This window comes from Thalassophryne amazonica, chromosome 5, assembly GCF_902500255.1.
Source record: "Thalassophryne amazonica chromosome 5, fThaAma1.1, whole genome shotgun sequence".
Classification (NCBI taxonomy): Eukaryota; Metazoa; Chordata; class Actinopteri; order Batrachoidiformes; family Batrachoididae; genus Thalassophryne; species Thalassophryne amazonica.
The window spans coordinates 113,853,497-113,870,643 of record NC_047107.1 but is presented as its reverse complement, the minus strand read 5'-3'; the positions used below and the strand labels follow the sequence as shown (position 1 = coordinate 113,870,643).

At 41.5% G+C, this 17,147-nt stretch overlaps 1 protein-coding gene across 1 annotated transcript in view; it reads right to left on the bottom strand.

Moving 5' to 3' along the window:
* kat6a (K(lysine) acetyltransferase 6A) overlaps positions 1-17,147 on the bottom strand; it is a 130,060-nt gene that overhangs the window by 25,768 nt on the left and 87,145 nt on the right. Inside the window, exons 4-7 of the mRNA XM_034171124.1 lie at positions 13,972-14,087; positions 6,072-6,153; positions 3,721-3,835; positions 2,197-2,513 (exon numbers count right to left, since the gene is read on the bottom strand). Coding sequence (XP_034027015.1) covers positions 2,197-2,513; positions 3,721-3,835; positions 6,072-6,153; positions 13,972-14,087 — 630 coding nt within the window. The remainder of the gene's footprint in view (positions 1-2,196; positions 2,514-3,720; positions 3,836-6,071; positions 6,154-13,971; positions 14,088-17,147) is intronic.

Here is a 17,147-nt window from a genome sequence, read left to right as displayed (position 1 = left end):
AGCTAGTTAGCCTGCCAACGCTGATGAAGGCCAGCTGATGAAAGAGCTCCGTCGCGATGCTTCGACCGTTAGAGGTCTTCCTTAGGCGTTGGAGCACGGTGAAAAAGTAAAAAAGTAAAAAAGTCTTGAAAAAGACTGTTAATTCAAAGAACTCAAACAGCTCAGTTCAAACAGCTAACAGATACAGCAGAACACCGCTGTGCTCCGGAACAGGAAGTCATGGACAGATGTCTATGAAATTTCCAAATTTCATAGACATTTCCTGATGTCATCCTGATTTCCTGATGATGAAATTTCCTGATGTCATCAGTCTGAACCAGATCGTGTTGATTCTGGATTCCTCTTTTGTTCTGGACAAGCAAACAGAACAGGTGGATCCACCGACATGTGCACAGATCTCCACAGTGGGTCGGATCGCACGCTTTTATGTGCAGCTTCTCCAGGACTCAAGCGCTACAGAGCTCCGTCCCAGCACCGAGTCCTGGAATGCAGAGCAGGATGCAGACACACACTGCTCCAGCAGTGGCTCCAGGCACACTTTGTTTAAAGCATGGAGATCAACGTTACCATCTGTTTCATTTTGTTCCTCTTTCGTTCCTTTTGCGCTCTTGAGTCGCAGGCTATTCGGTGATGGGAAAAAGCTCATGCGTCCACCTTTTCTCGACGAGTTGTGGCTTTTTTAGTAGAGGTGCACCCATCATTATCGGCCGATCACGCCTTGATCGGTTTGATCGGTGATCGGCAAAATGCGCCGATCAAAAGGACCGATCACAACAGTGCAGGCAGTAGCGCAGGGAGCTCTAAACGTAAACTGATTTTGACTTCTGATATGAGCTGGACGGACAAGGAGAGCAGTCACCATCATCTAATGTAGTCCATGTCCGTCCAGCTCATATCAGAAGTCAAAATGAGTCAAATGGCTCAGAGATCTAAATAGACTGCTGTGTAATGAATGGAACCACACTGCCATCTAGTGGATATCCAGTGTGCTTGAGTGTGTATTTGTGAATCAGTAGGCATTTGTTTGTGGATCTGTGGATTTCGCAAAAAGAATGTCTCAAAATTACGTCACAGAGGAAAGCGATGAATGCATGTAATTGGTGATCCACAAATGCTGAAACTCAATTCACAAATACAATTTCCAGTTTTATAAATGTAATTTTTTTTTTTTTTTTACAAATTAAGTTTTATATTTGCAAATACATTATTTGCAAAGACCAATTTACAAGTTACAAATATGAAATTTGCATTTGTGGATATCTGAAGACATTTGCAAATCAATGATTATTTGTAGATCACCCTGTGTGCATTTACAAATATTAATGAGACAATTTTAACCCCACAGAATGACGGCTGTATTTTACATTCTCAACGTATTCTCTGTAGGCTGTAACCTGAGCAACATGAAACACGGAAAAAAAAAAGCTTGCTGGTAGAACAAAGTCAGTGTAATAAAACAAAAGTTGGCAGTTTATTCTAGTGTCTTTATCTGAATGCATGTTTTTTGTTTTCATCATTAAGTTTTAATGCAAAAATAGTCCTATACATTACACCTATATTCTTATTTTGCGCATGATCCAAATATGTACTTGATCGGTATTGGCCTTGATCGTATCGGCAGATCAAAATTTCAGTGATCGGTGATTGGCCTAAAAAATCCTGATCGGTGCACCTCTATTTTTTAGTTCTTTCCCTTCGTTGAGGCATCGTCATATGCCGTGTGACCGGGCCATAAGGAAAAAAACAAAACAAAAAACAAACAAAACAAAAAAACTATTTAGTCTTAACTGAAGCTCCAGTGTCATTCTAATCACTACATGGTATTTTCATACTGCAGGTGATCATTTGGTCACAAATACGCCATCACATTCTGCCATGTGTGACAGGATTTGTCTCAGACATCAAAAACACTCTGAAGGGGGCTTAGTTTTGGATACACAACGGGACTAAATCACAGCATGATGGGATGTTAACTGCACAGCTGTATCAGGTTGTGGAAATGTTTGGAAACATCTGCTCCACTTTAGTTTCTTAAATTAATTTATTCCTTTTCTTCTCATTACTCGTCTTTGCACATGCAGCAGTGATAAATTCTTCAGTGTTGAAACCTATATCAAACAGGGCTCTTATCCTCACCTTCCAGTCAGAGTGAATCGTATCAGCACAGAAAATTTACATTTATGTTCTATTTCTTACCCACTCTGTCATCTCCATCTCCCTTCCGACTGGCTTTCTTGCGAATGCGGCACTGTTGTGAGTAGTCGACCACTTCCTGGCGAGCCTTTCGGCCTTCAGGTGATGGCGTGAAGAACTTTGTGAGTGCATCGATTAGGCCCTTGGTCTTGTTGTTAAAGCGCAGCCCACTCTGCGTCAAGTCATCATCATCGTGCATTGAGAAAAGCAGCCGGTCATCCCCGGGATAACCTTCGCAGGAAGAGCTGGAGGATGAATTAGCAGACACAGAGCGCTTCCGTCGACCACGCCCACTGAGCTTCTTGAAGGGCCGCCCTGGCCTGCAGAAGGAAGCAGACTGGTTAAAAAAGGTGGGTGTGGAGCAGGTTCAGAAATAACGTATAAGGAGCCATACCTCTGCAACCACAATGTGTGTCTACTGTAATTCGACTGAACACTATCTGCTGTGCCTAGTTTTTCTGTTGACTCAAATCAATTAGGAAGAAAGAGATACAGTACTTCACAGAGGTAATCAGGAGGCAATCAAATGACAATTTTAGAAGCAAGCTTAATTTTCTGATCTAATTTACATTTGAGTGCAATTTGGTGCCTTCAGTGAGTCAGCTCAAGAAAAATATTTTCTAAAGTAATTTGTGTGGATATGTTGTTTTGAGTTCAACAATGGCAAAAAGGCACGCAAATTCACATCAGGGTTCAGTTATAACAGTCAAACCATGGCCATACTGCTGTCACGGCGTTAGACACTGTTCAGACAGACACCTTCAATTAAAATACAAACTTATTATTCGAGTAGTGATTGAGCTCGGCTTCCTAATCCAGTAGCCACAATGGCTCATCAAGCCAGCTACAGGGCCAGAAATTCAAATAAAGGTTACAACAATGACAACTTTACAGTTTTACATTGCTCACAAAAGGGGAAAAAAAAATTTGGCGGGGGGGTTCAAGGATTGGGTTGACAGTGGTTAACAATCCATGTCAACCATTATAAGAAGCTCATGGTAAGTAATGTAAGAAGGTATCACTCAAAGAGGAAAAGAATGCTGATCTACTCTTACATTTCTCAGAAACTACCGTCACATACCTGTGACATTTCCTACTGTGTTGCTGGACACAAACATGACTGGGGTACTGGTACAAAAATACTTCACAGCTGTAGCAAAATCATGGTGCAAAATTTCCAGTCCCCCTAACCCCACTCTTGCTTCCAGTAGATTAGATTTGCTTTGCCAATCTGCAGTTGCAGCAGGCCCTTTGACTTACTTGTGCGGTTATTTTAATTCTGATGTGTGCCATTATTATGTTCAACTACCGGTAGTAATAATTGTGGATTAATTGCTGTGTTTTTGTCTGAGGTAATTGGGTGTGATATGAATTGCCCTTTTTGTGACCAATAAAATTGTTTGAATCTTGACTCTTATTTTGAAATGAAGGTATTTGCTCTTTAGAGAGGATGACAAAACATTCTCAGCATGATGTCTTATGTGACAACCAAGACAGCACCATCAGCCAAGTCATTTTCTTCTTCACCTGCTTTTGGGCCGTCCGAGTGGTGCATTGTAGCGTCGCTTGATTTGTGCCGCCTTTTCGTGTAAAAGCTTCTTCCCTTTTTTCCTGGGTTGGCAGATTTGACAAATCCACATGCCTGAGATAGAGTGAGAGAGGAAGAAGTGCTCACCTACACAGAATGGGATTCGTGAAGATAGAAGAGATGTAAAAGTAAGGTAAGGGGGAAACACCTAGGGCCTCATGTACAAAGCGTGCGTATGCACAAAAAGATGGCGTACGTCCTTCTCCACGCTAATATTAAGATGTATCAAAAGTGAAATAACTGTGGAAATATGAGGTGTGTTACAAAATAGAGGGTGCATCAGATCTACTAGCGATAACTCAAGGAATCTGGCAAGAAATATGCACATTACATTTTGCTTTTAACCAAATGTATTGTTTGCACCCATGCAGCTGGCAGTGGAGAGGTTAGTCACTGAGTGATCCTCATCTTTGCCTGTTTTTTTACATGCTCACATTTCTTTGTGATGCACCCAATTACTGGAAAAAGTGACGTGTGTGTATTTTTCTGTGAAAAGTGGGCGAGTTATCTGACCATTGAACAAGCTTTGCAAGACAGTGTTAAGATGTCATAAATAATTTGAGGCTTTTTGTTTTTCTTTCCAGTGAGTACCACTGGGTCCTAAAAAAAAAAACCTCCAGGAATTATTACAACTCATCACTGGATTTAACGACATGTTTGTTTTTTGAAACATTTGTAACAAGTAGGGCTGCCATGACTAGTCACGACTACATCGACTATTGAAACCGTCGACAACTAATTTAGTAGTCGCCGATTCATTTGCTTTGAACCTTGAACCAATGAAGCAGTGCATCGATCTACTGTGTTGTTGGATCTTTGCTTCGCTCCTCTTCAGAAGCGGAAACCTCACTTCTTATCCCCTCTCAAAGCAATTAAAATATGTCAATCGTGAGTCACTTTTGTGTGGATTAAAGTGACTAAGTGGGACTCCAGTGTTGTTGCAAGAAAGAAATGAGAATCGTCCTCCACTCCATTGCTCCAAATGCTGTGCCACCGAGTCAAGTTAGAAAGACAGAGTCTGCTCAGAACTAATAACTTCAAAGCGAATCGCCGTTTAAATCAAATGACGCTTCTTTCCAAACGTTGTAATACAAACAAACTGCAATCATCAAAATGTTTTTTTTTTTCCCTCCCAAAATGAGACATCCTGGCTGACATGCAGCAGCCCAAGACTGTATGGCTGCAGACATGCAGACTCCAGCAGCCTGCTGCGCTCAGCTCAGATGTATGGAGCGACATCTATGCCATTAATGTCTGAAAGGAAATGCTTTTGTCAAAAACTCCAGATTTTTTTTCCATCTATGTCCAGAGATCAAGGATCCACCATGCAGAGTTTATTTATGTCCAGAGATCAAGGAACCACCATGCAGAGTTTATTCATGTCCAGAGATCAAGGATCCAGTAACCAAATTCATATTTAATTAAAGATTCAATAAAATGTTGCTGACATAAAAAAAACTGTAAAGCCTATTTGTAGCACACAGAAAATTCACAGGAGGTATTGATAAGGAATCGGATTGATAAGCGGAATCAATAACGGTATTGATATCAAAAAATGCGATAAGCTGCAATTTACGTATGCTCTGACTAGTCGACTAATCGCAAAAATAATTGGTGGCTAGTCGAATACCAAAATTGTCGTTTGTAGGAGCTCTAGTAACAAATATCAGTTGGCTAAAGATTCAGGATTCTGGTGACCATCCTTAAATCTTAAAGGCTACAATAGTCTTAGCTTAGTCTAAGCTGGCATGATTGTTCAATTCAATTTGTGAGGACAACAAATGTAAAATGCAAAGAGGAAAACTGGAGTGAAAGGTATTCTGCTTGTTTAAAACTTTCCTTTTTGCTAAAGCTTATAGTTAGGGCTGGATCAGGTGACCCTGAACCATCCCTTAGTTATGCTGCTATAGACGTAGACTGCTGGGGGGTTCCCATGATGCACTGTTTCTTTCTCTTTTTGCTCTGTATGCACCACTCTGCATTTAATCATTAGTGATCGATCTCTGCTCCCCTCCATAGCATGTCTTTTTCCTGGTTCTCTCCCTCAGCCCCAACCAGTCCCAGCAGAGGACTGCCCCTCCCTGAGCCTGGTTCTGCTGGAGGTTTCTTCCTGTTAAAAGGGAGTTTTTCCTTCCCACTGTAGCCAACTGCTTGCTCACAGGGGGTCGTTTTGACCGTTGGGGTTTTACATAATTATTGTATGGCCTTGCCTTACAATATAAAGCACCTTGGGGCAACTGTTTGTTGTGATTTGGCGCTATATAAAAAAATTGATTGATTGATTGTTTACCTTTTGGCATCCGTGTAAGTGGAGGATCGCAGCATTCCATGTGGAAGCCCCGGTCACAGGAGTCACAAAACAACATGTTGTCCTGCCAAAACCAACACAGAAAGATAGAAATACTGATGACAATAAAGAAAGAACAGGAAAATGGCAACATACAGTCAGGTCCGTAAAATCTTTTTCTTTTCTTCCTTTTAGCTTTAATTCAAAGGGTTTAACACAAATATCACATGAACCAATTAGGAATTACACCTATTTGAATATCTAGCTCTTCCAGGTAGCATTCCTGGTAGCATTAGTGGCAGATTTTGTTACATCTGCCTCAGGTTGTATTTTAAAGGCATTCGACTTCAACATGGTCTTCCTCATCAAGGACCCATCACAGTGGGAAGATGAACAATCATTCCAGGCGTCACAGCAGGTTCTGGATAACATTGCTGCTGTGAGCAAGGAGTTGCACTTATCCAGGATTACAATCAGAACCTAACAGAGGATGAACAGCAGTACCAAGACCTGCCGCAACTTGTTGAGTGGCATCGATGTTAGTTCCTGGCGGCGAAGAAAATCAGAACCATACGCTGCTCCCCATGACTGTTTGATTTTATCAATAGGTGGACAGTGAAATGGATTTTTTTTCATCTTTCCTGTATGGTCAGTTAAAGGAAAAATGATTGTTGTTTCAATTTGTATTTCATTTGTGAACAGGTACATTGTACTGCTAGTTTGCACTAATATGCTCAACCACTGCAATTTGGTTAGAACAGTCGTTATTGAAATATAACTTTGCACAAAACATTTAGACAGACAGACTATCTGTGTGTGTGAGTGAGTGAGAGAGAGAGAGAGAGAGATATGGGCACAGTTCATCTTTGAATACTGTTGGGGCGGGTCTCCTAACTTTTATCACTGCTTGCCTTAGATCAGGGTCTGTTCCAGCTGCTTTTAAACATGCTGTGGTTCGACCTCTTCTTAAAAAACCTCACCTGGACTCATCAGTTTTATCCAATTTTAGACTTGTGTCTCATCTGCCATTTCTATCTAAGGTTTTAGAAAAGGTTGTCTTTTTACAGTTACAATCATTACAATCTCATCCTTGAAAAATTCCAATCTGGGTTTAGATCGTGACACAGCAATGAGTCAGCGCTTTTAAAAGTTCATAATGACATCACTTTGTCGGTGGATGCAGGGAATCCTGCTGTGCTGGTTCTGTTGGACCTCACAGCAGCCTTTGATACTGTGGATCACGCAGTACTTGTCTCCCAGTTAGAACATTTTATTGGCATTCGGGGTACTGCACTTAAGTGGTTTAGATCATATTTGGCTGAAAGGAGCTTTTCTGTCATGATTGGGGACCTCTCCTCATCAACTGTTCATCTGTCTTGTGGAGTGCCGCAGGGTTCTGTCCTTGGGCCGATTCTATTTTCTTTGTACATTCTGCCATTGGGGTCAATTATAACCCAGCACAACCTGTCCTTTCATTGTTATGCAGATGATCTGCAAATCTATCTGCCTGTGAGGACTAATGGGAGTGATGCTTTGTCATCATTATTTAATTGTAATGGTGATGTAAAGCAGTGGTTGTCCCAAAACTTCCTTTACCTGAATGATGGTAAAATTGAGATCATGGTGTTTGAGCGCTCTGGCATACCAAATGTGGTAACACCAAATTTTGGTGCTTTGGCTAACTGTGTAAAACCAGCTGTCAAGAATTTGGGAGTGATATTTGACAGCTGTTTGAGGTTCGATCAACAGATAAATTCTGTTGTCAAAGCTAGTTTTTTCCAACTTCGCCTTTTGGCTAAAATAAAGCACATTCTCAGTAGACATGATCTTGAGACAGTCATTCATGCTTTCATCAGCTCCAGACTTGATTATTGTAATGCACTTTATTCGGGCATTAATCAGTCGTCTCTTGCATGTCTCCAGTTGGTGCAGAATGCTGCTGCTCGTCTTTTAACAAACACTTTTAGACGTGAGCATATTACACCCATCCTGTACTCACTCCACTGGCTTCCAGTTCATTTTAGAATTGATTTTAAAATTTTAATGTTTGTTTTTAAAGCTATTTATGGCCTTGCACCTCCCTACTTGTCTGAAATTTTAACTTTGCGCACCTACAGTAGGACATTAAGGGCGTCTGGCCAGCTTTACTTAGATGTTCCAAGGTCAAGATATAAACGCTGGGGTGATCATGCTTTCGCGGTAGCTGGCCCCAGACTGTGGAATGAGCTACCTCTTGAGTTACGTACGATTCCTGACCTAGCACTTTTTAAATCTAAGTTAAAGACTTATTTATTTAAACTGGCTTTTAACACTTAGTGGGGAGGTGACATGTTCTGTTATTTTTATGTTTTTTATGTTTTAAAATTTTATTTTATGTGTGTTTTATTTTTGTAAATTTGTGTTTTTAATGTTAAGCACTTTGGACACCAGTCGGTGCTGTAAAGCGCTTTATAAATAAATGTTGATTGATTGATTGATCTGTCAAGTCGGAAATCAAAGATTTTAGTGCCTGTCTGTTACATGTTTTGTCGCAGACAGCCATGAATGGTAGAGCTCAATCCTCTGCAGGAAGAGGAGAGCTGACTACCAGACAGTAAGAAAGTGGGAGGGAAAAAAAAAAAAGAGGATAATTTCTCTTCACACCATCAAACCTGCCAGTCATTTCACTGGAGTCTTGCACAGGCAGACAGTTTTGACTTATCTACTACCAGTAGATAGCAGTGTTCATGGCAGTGTGAAAAACATCATCAAGATCAAAGTGCTGAAGGACAAACAGAATTTTCAGTTTTCAAATTGCCTTTATTTTTTACAAATGAAAAAAAAAATGACATTTATGAATACAGATTTATTTGTAAAACCCACCACACATTTCAGTAATTGTGTGTTATACCGACCAGCCAACCACTGAAATCAGGAAACTAATGTTCCAATAATGCAATGTAGCATGTGTGTCTAAACACTAAAACCTTCAAAATTAGAGTATTACTTTAAAACTAAAACATATAGCTGATATTTTCACTTTGTAAAATGACAAATGTGATGTTAATTTCAATAATTTATCCGGAATTAGTTTGTTTAAAATTATAACCATAAGTCAAAGTACTCAAAGAGTGGGGGAAAGTGCTTCAGCTGCAGCACGGTCAGGATGTTATTTCCACAATATGCCGCATGCTGACGTTGTGTATTCATTATGCTGTAGTTGGAGACTCCTTCACTAAAGGACTTCTCGTACCACTGCTGAAGAAGCCAAATATAGACACGTCCATCGCAAAGCACTATCGGCCCATCGTCATTTCCACAACATTCTCAAAGCTGCTGAAGGTTCATATTCTCTCTATATGCAGTGAGCATGAATTTCATGACCTCCAATTTGGATTTGTGGGAAGTCGAGGAACATCCATGGCTGTGGCTATGACAAGTGACATTGACCATTGTGTCAGCAGAGGATCGCCCCTTTATGTATGCGCGCTTGACGCGGAAGGCGCCTTCGATAGTATTCCACATTCAGTGATGTTTGCAAAGGTGCTTGGCGTGATACCGACTTTATACTGGCATCTTTTGGTACACTGGTACAGCAGACTTGTATAAATCAAATGGGGCGACAGGATCAGCCATGAGATCGCTATTTGGAAGGGGACCCGCCAGGGTGGACTGTCATCCCCTTTCATCTTTAACTTGTTGTACCAGGACTTGGTGACGGGTCTGTCCTCCATGAGCCATGGCATCGCTATAGACGGAACGACATAAGATCTGCTGCTATGCCGATGACTTGTTACTCTGCAGCCTGACGATCTCCGGTCTCCAGGATCTACTGTATTTTCCGGACTATAAGTCACACTGGAGTATAAGTCGCACCAGCCACTATATCCATTATAAAGAAAAATAAACCATAAATAAGTCGCATGGACATACAGGTATGTTAACTTAAAATGAAAAGTTCAGATGATAATATTGTGACGGCTACCGTTTTAGGATGCATATTTCACGAGTCGCAACTTGTAATCTGCAGAGTATGATTTTCTTTTTGGTGGCATTTTTTTGGGGCCTTCTCCGTTGTCTTGTTAAGTTATCAGTAATGTTGAAATTTTTATTTTTCTATGCTAGTCAGAAGTCGCAGGAAGAGTCACACAAGCCTTGAGTGCTGTAGAAGAATTTTTAGGTCCATATTTGAACTGTGATGAACTATCAAGTGTCCTGATCCGAACTGTATGTCCTCTGGTTGAACTAGCAGGTGTTCAACCCAAAAAAAGGGCTCTATTAGTCATTCAGTCTGTCAGGGGCTTTCCAAGGCCTTTTAGGTGCTTTCCCGCAGGCCACGTGCAGGGGCCTCAGGCCAGCTGCACGTGTGGCTGAGGCCACGTGCGGAGGGGGCCTCAGGCCAGCTGCACCTGTGGCTGAAGGTCTTTTAAAAAAATCAGTTGTAAATCCTTCACGTTTTAATGGGAGCGTTTGTCACATTGAAATAATGGCCTAACACCTGCTTAGGGTTCACTAGAGGACGCTTCCAATAGAAAACCATGTCTTGGGAATGAAATAAATAAAAAAGTCGAAGGAGGAGCGATGCCCGCGGGTCTCCAATAAATAGATGAGCGCGGTTGTCACCTATTCAGTCTCTCTAGAGGACTCAGTTTGTCTAAGCTTTGTGTCGAAGGCTTAAATAAACTTAAAAACTCTGTGCATTTTATCTTGCTTAAGGCTGAATTATTCTAAAGTGTTGTGTCATTTTCTAGCATATCACTTGCAATTAGTTTGTGTTATCTAAAAGACGACATCCTGAGAAGACTAAAGACGAGCCGCGACAGTGCCCTCTCGTGAGCTGCATTTTACCTACGGATATGTTTGTATTTTGTGGACCACATTGCGAGCCGAATCATAACCCGCACTATTGCTGAATGGTTCTTTTCTAAAATATTACCCACTGTGGACCATAGTACACACCAGGTGTCAGCTGCCGATGTTCGTGCAGCACCTACCTGCGCAGCTCATGACCTCCTCGTGGTGTAGACGCCAGCTCCTTCCAAGTGCAGACGCTAATCCTCCGCCGTCGCTCACCCAGTGCTCCGACGCAGCTCTCAGCGTCAACTTAAACACTCTGCTCACACTGATATCCAAGGGTTGAAGCTGTTTTGTTAGCCCTCCCGGAATAACAGCAAGCACCGTGTTTGTCTGCTTCACACGCTGTTTCACAATCATTGTCCGGGTGAGGTGAGGAATACGCGTCCAATGTTCTGTTCTCTGATTGGTTATCGCAACCAGCATGACCTATAGGGCGGCTGCCATACTACAGTGCCCATGATGCATTGCATTTCCGTTTCCGGTGGCCATTTTAAAACATAGAGCGACTGTCACGTAAAATTGTTTTATTATGGTAAATTAATTGAGAATCTATTGGTATATTTTTCATTTATAAGTCGCTCTGGAGTATAGGTCGCACCGCCGTCCAAAACATGTAAAAAACTGCGACTTATAGTCCGAAAAATACGTTAATCGATCACACTAACAGCTATATTACCCAACACGGACTCAGCTTCAATCCTCTGAAAACCACGTGTGCGACATTTGGTAAGAGTACCTACACCAACCGCTGTTGGACCCTTGATGGCATCAGGCTCGTCGAATCCACAGATGTGAAACATCTAGGAGTCACTCTTGCCAACGACACCCGAAGTCACTCAAACGCGCATTCAGGCAGCCAGACATGCGTTTTACTCTCTCCAATGCGCGGGGTTGTGTGTAGGGGGTTGTAATCCTGGCATCATCACTCATATTTACATCTCTGCTATAAGACCTGTTCTGACCTATGGTTTAGAGTACTTACCAGAATAAAACTGCTGTGGATAGGGTTGAAGTTACCCAAAGTAAGTTTCTTAAAGCTGCCCTTGGTCTCAAGTCCTACTGTAGGTCATCTCCTCTTCTCCAGGCATTAGGTGTCGATCGTGTCAAAAAATGTCAACATCCAGAAATGATCATTGTTCAGGTCTATGTTCCTGTCGAGCTCAAGTACACATGTACTGTGTAAATATCTTTTATGTCAAGCACTTCAGGGTCAATTGTCTAGTCAGGTTAATCTCGCTTCAGCTGTTGTTAATATCTGCCAGGAGTATGGTATATCCTTAGCTGGATATTTATGCGACACTTCTTATAAAGGAGCTAGTAAGAGAACCATCAAAAGAACCCCTGAATGTGGTGTAGCTGTCAGTGTTCGCTTCATTTTAACTGCCGCTGGCGGCTTTGAGAGCTCAATTGTCAATGATTTATTGTCACCATTTTAATATTGTTGTGTCTGTCTATTGTTGATTTTATATATTTTATATTTTTTCTCCATGATTTAGGAGGTTCAATAAATCAAATCAAATAAGTCAAAACTGTCTGTGCAAGAATCCAGTGAAATGACTGGCAGGTCTGTATGGTGTGAAGAGAATTTTTTTTTTCTTTCCTTTCTCTCTGATCACCAGGTCTCTTTTGCCGAGAGAAGGCCGATCTGAGACAGAAGTGCTGACTCATTGTCAGTAGCTGCTGTGTAATGAAGTCAATACTGAAAGTTATCGGTTTAGCTTTTATCTGTAACGTCTACTAAAATTTTTAGAGTTTTATTGGTTTAGCTCTATAAAAGTTAACTTTTCAGTTAGCAGATTAATGGTTATCGAAGCTAACTTTTTGGTTAGCTGTGCCCACCACTGTATAAAAATAATATAAATGAACCAATACATCGGGCCTCACAGTGGGTGGGTTACATTTGTAAATTCTGCTGCAGACTGTGCAACCTTTTTTGACCACTGCCATAATGATTCTATGTCCAATTCTTATTTTTTGCATTCCTGTAGCATTCACGTTAAAGTACAACTGACATGGTTAACTAACCGGTTAACTTTCACTGTGAAAATATGCCACTGGTGAAATGTGGGTGACTGTTCAAGCGATGGAGATGACAGGCAGAATGTGCACATTACGCCGAAAGCGGGAGAGCTCCAAAGTGGATCTATATTCAGAGCATCTTTTTTTTTTTTGATGGTTGCTGCATGGAAGGGCCCATGATTTTGTCTGAAATGGCAATAAACATGACCAGAAGGCACTTATTAAAGCCAGAGACACAGCCAAAGCAAATGTCCTGAAGATATCTGTATTAGTGTTATTTCTGCAGACATGAAACAATACAGAAAAACATTTTTGTTGTTGAAAATGGTGTCATTACATAGTTTGTCCAGCAGAGGCCACTGCTTACAATCCTGTAATGTGTGGGTGAGACCCCCATCACCCCTTGGTCACATCAGCTACAAGACATAGAAGCAAAGCAACCAGCTGCCATTCATTTTCAAATTAATGGGCCTTTTACAGAAACAAGTAGTTACTGTGCTGCTAGCTAGGCGGGGCGAAGTACACAGCAAGTCTATTCCATGAAAATGCTGAATGATGCGACACAGATACTGCCAATCCAAGTCAAGGTCCTGTGATGTATGTTATCTTGTTTTTGATTATATTTATAGTTATTTATAATAAAGTTCATATTTAAAGTATAAAACATTAAGCCTCAATTACATTTCTTTGTCATAAGGGTTTGATAACAAAATGCTAGGAATCATTACCTTGTTAATGTATATACCACCGGGTGTATCTGTACTGTAAACTTTTACCTCTCTAATATCGGTATCATATCAGTCCCCCCCAAAAAAATCTGTATCGGTCAGGAACTAACACACACCTCTTGCATTTGCTTTGGGTATGAACAGCTGAATAAAAATCATTTCTTTTCTGTCAAGAGAGTAAACAGGGAGAAACCACACTGAGGCTGACTAAAATAGCTCAGTCCCAACATGTCTGTCTGCATTTCCATCTTGAAGTACACAGAAGCGTGTTCACAGACACTGTTAGGCAGCCACATCACCATACTGGCTCATCCACTCACCGCATTCTTCCCTTGATCTTGACAGCTGCTGCAGGTCTTGCATTCGATGCACTGCCACCACAGTGCCTTTACCCGCGCCGTGAGCTCTGGGGAAAACTTGAGACAGGATGGGTGGCCTGCAGGTAAATACACAAGCATGCAAAAACAAGTGCGTCAAAGGCAGTTAGGCTTTTTTTTGGGGGGGGGGGGGGGGGATTGCTGACTGACAGTCGTGACCCACTTGCATCAGCATTATACTTAAAAAGAAGAAAAAAAGGCTTTTGGAATTGAAAGCCCTAACAGAATCAAATCCAGCTGTATAGAGTGTTTAAAGATAAATGACAATCTGTCAGAGCTGTGCCTGTGCTTTGTTTGAAGAGTGGAAAACAAGAACATCTATTCTAGAACAAAGACCCAGCAAGGAAAGAAGAGAAACAATTTCTAAGAGCACTCATTTTGTTGCTTCAGCATGTTGCCTTTACATTTTCTCGACAACTTCTACAGCGGTGAGCAAGCGGTTAGTGCACTTGCTTTCAAAACAGAAGGCTCCCTGTTCAAGACCACCTGTGCCCACTCTCCATGAAATGTGGTGTTGAATCAGGAAGGGCATCCAGTGTAAAACGTGCCAAATCAATGTGCAGATCCATATTGGTTCCACTGTAGCAACCCCAAGAAAAAGGAGGAGCTGAAGGAACAAACCTTTCTAGTAAAGGACGTTTTCTCTTTTTTTGTTGAATAATCTATGGCCCATGCTTTATATTTTCAGGGGAGTGCTCAAAGCATTTCTCAAGAGTGTTGCAAAGTACCAAGCATGTTTTCTCCATTTCAGCATGTGATGTACATCAAACAGACCAAGCACATGGGATAGTTCAGTAAACACAGAGCAGAGTGACTGTCAGTGCCCTATTAACAAAAAATATCAAGTCTCACTGTGTCAAGAAGTAAAGAGTCACTTGTAAATGGGCGCCTGAGACTTTTAACTGAATATTGCGCACTTCCCGTTCCCTTCAGTGGATCAATACAGTCAAATTTTGCCAAACCAGGGGTTGCCAACAGTGCTCCTCTGCCCTGCATGTTTTCCATCTCTCCCTGGTCCACCCACTGCGAATGACCAAGAAATCAGCCATTCAAGAGCAAGGAAACACCAGACACCACTATCAAGGATTTGCACGTGACATCACAGGTCACGTGCAGGAGGCACCAAGCAGAGCCGAAGGTCAAGTTTAGCTGGTCACAACACACTGGGCTGTGTAAACAACCCATGTCAACTAGTCTTTCCTCTGCTTGTCACCGTATTTTCTGCTAATGCACCATGCCAGGGACTTGTTGTGCAGTTCACTTTCACAACAGATTGTGAATGTCTACAGGATTTCAGTTTACAGTGTGCTGGCTTTTGCCCCACAATACCACAGCAGCATACACAAAATTCAATAAAGTTAATAACAAACATTATCACTGAGGGTAGGGTTTGAAATAGTAAAATATAATAAAAAACAACATCATAAAAATGTTACTCATTTCATTATGGAAGCCACAACAGGACAGCACAAAAACAAAAAAGTGAGACTCGGCTGAGCTTTCCTCCACAATCCCACAGCAGCGTGCACAAAATTCAATAAAGTTAATGAGGAAAATTATCACTCAGGGTAGGGTTAGAAACAGAAAAAAAAAAAAAAAAAAAAAAAAAAACGTCATGAAAATGTTACTCATTTCATTATGGAAGCCACGATGGGACCACAAAAAAAAAGTGAGACTCAGCTGAATTTTCACACAGCACCTTACACAAAATTCAATAACGTTAATGACAAACATTATCACTAAATACTAATACAAATACAGTGAGGAAAATAAGTATTTGAACACCCTGTGGTTTTGCAAGTTCTCCCATTTAGAAATCATGGAGGGGTCTGAAATTTTCATTTTAGGTGCATGCCCACTGTGAGAGACATAATCTTAAAAAAAAAAAAAAAAAAAAAAAAAATCTGGAAATCACAATGTATGATTTTTTAATAATTTATTTGTATGTTACTGCTGCAAATAAGTATTTGAACACCTACCAACCAGCAAGAATTCTGGCTCTCACTGACCTGTTAATTTTTCTTTAAGAAGCCCTCTTATTCTGCACTCTTTACCTATATTAATTGCACCTGGTTGAACTTGTTACCTGTATAAAAGACACCTGTTCACACACTCGATCAATCACACTCCAACCTGTCCACCATAGCCAAGACCAAAGAGCTGTCTAAGGACACCAGGGACAAAACTGTAGACCTGCACAAGGCTGGGATGGACTACAGGACAACAGGCAAGCAGCTTGATAGAAGACAACAACTGTTATGATTATTTATTAGAAAGTGGAAGAAACACAAGATGACTGTCAATCTCCCTCGGTCTGGGATTCCATGCAAGATCTCACTTTGTGGGGTAAGGATGATTCTGAGAAAGCTCAGAACTACACAGGAGGACCTGGTCAATGACCTGAAGAGAGCTGGGACCACAGTCACAAAGATTACATTAGTAACACATGATGCTGTCATGGTTTAAAATCCTGCAGGGCAGCAAGGTCCCCCCTGCTCAAGCCAGCACAAGTCCAGGCCTGTTTGAAGTTCATCAGTGACCATCTGGATGATCCAGAGGAGGCATGGGAGAAGGTCATGTGGTCAGATGAGACCAGAATAGAGCTTTTTGGAATCAACTCCATTTACCATGTTTAGAGTATGAGAACAACCCCTTCTTCTGCAAAGGGGACAGGACAACAGCACTGTATTGAAGGGAGGATGGATGGGGTCATGTATTGCGACATTTTGGCAAGCAACCTCCTTCCCTCAGTAAGAGCCATTGAAGATGGGTCATGGCTGGGTCTTCCAGCATGACAATGACCCCAAACACAGCCAGGGCAACTGAGGAGGGGCTCCGTAAGAAGCATTTCAAGGTCCTGGAGTGGCCTGGCCAGTCTCCAGACCTGAACTCAATAGAAAATCTTTGGCGGTAGCTGCAACTCCAAACCTGGCTGATCTACAGAAGATCTGTATGGAAGGGGGGGGGGGGGGGGGGGAATCATACTTTGTGACTTCCGGATTTTTTTTTTTTTTTTAAATTATGTCTCTCACAACGGACATGCACCTAAGATGAAAATTTCAGACACCTCCATGATTGCTAAGTGGGAGAACTTGCAAAATTGCAGGGTGTTCAAATAC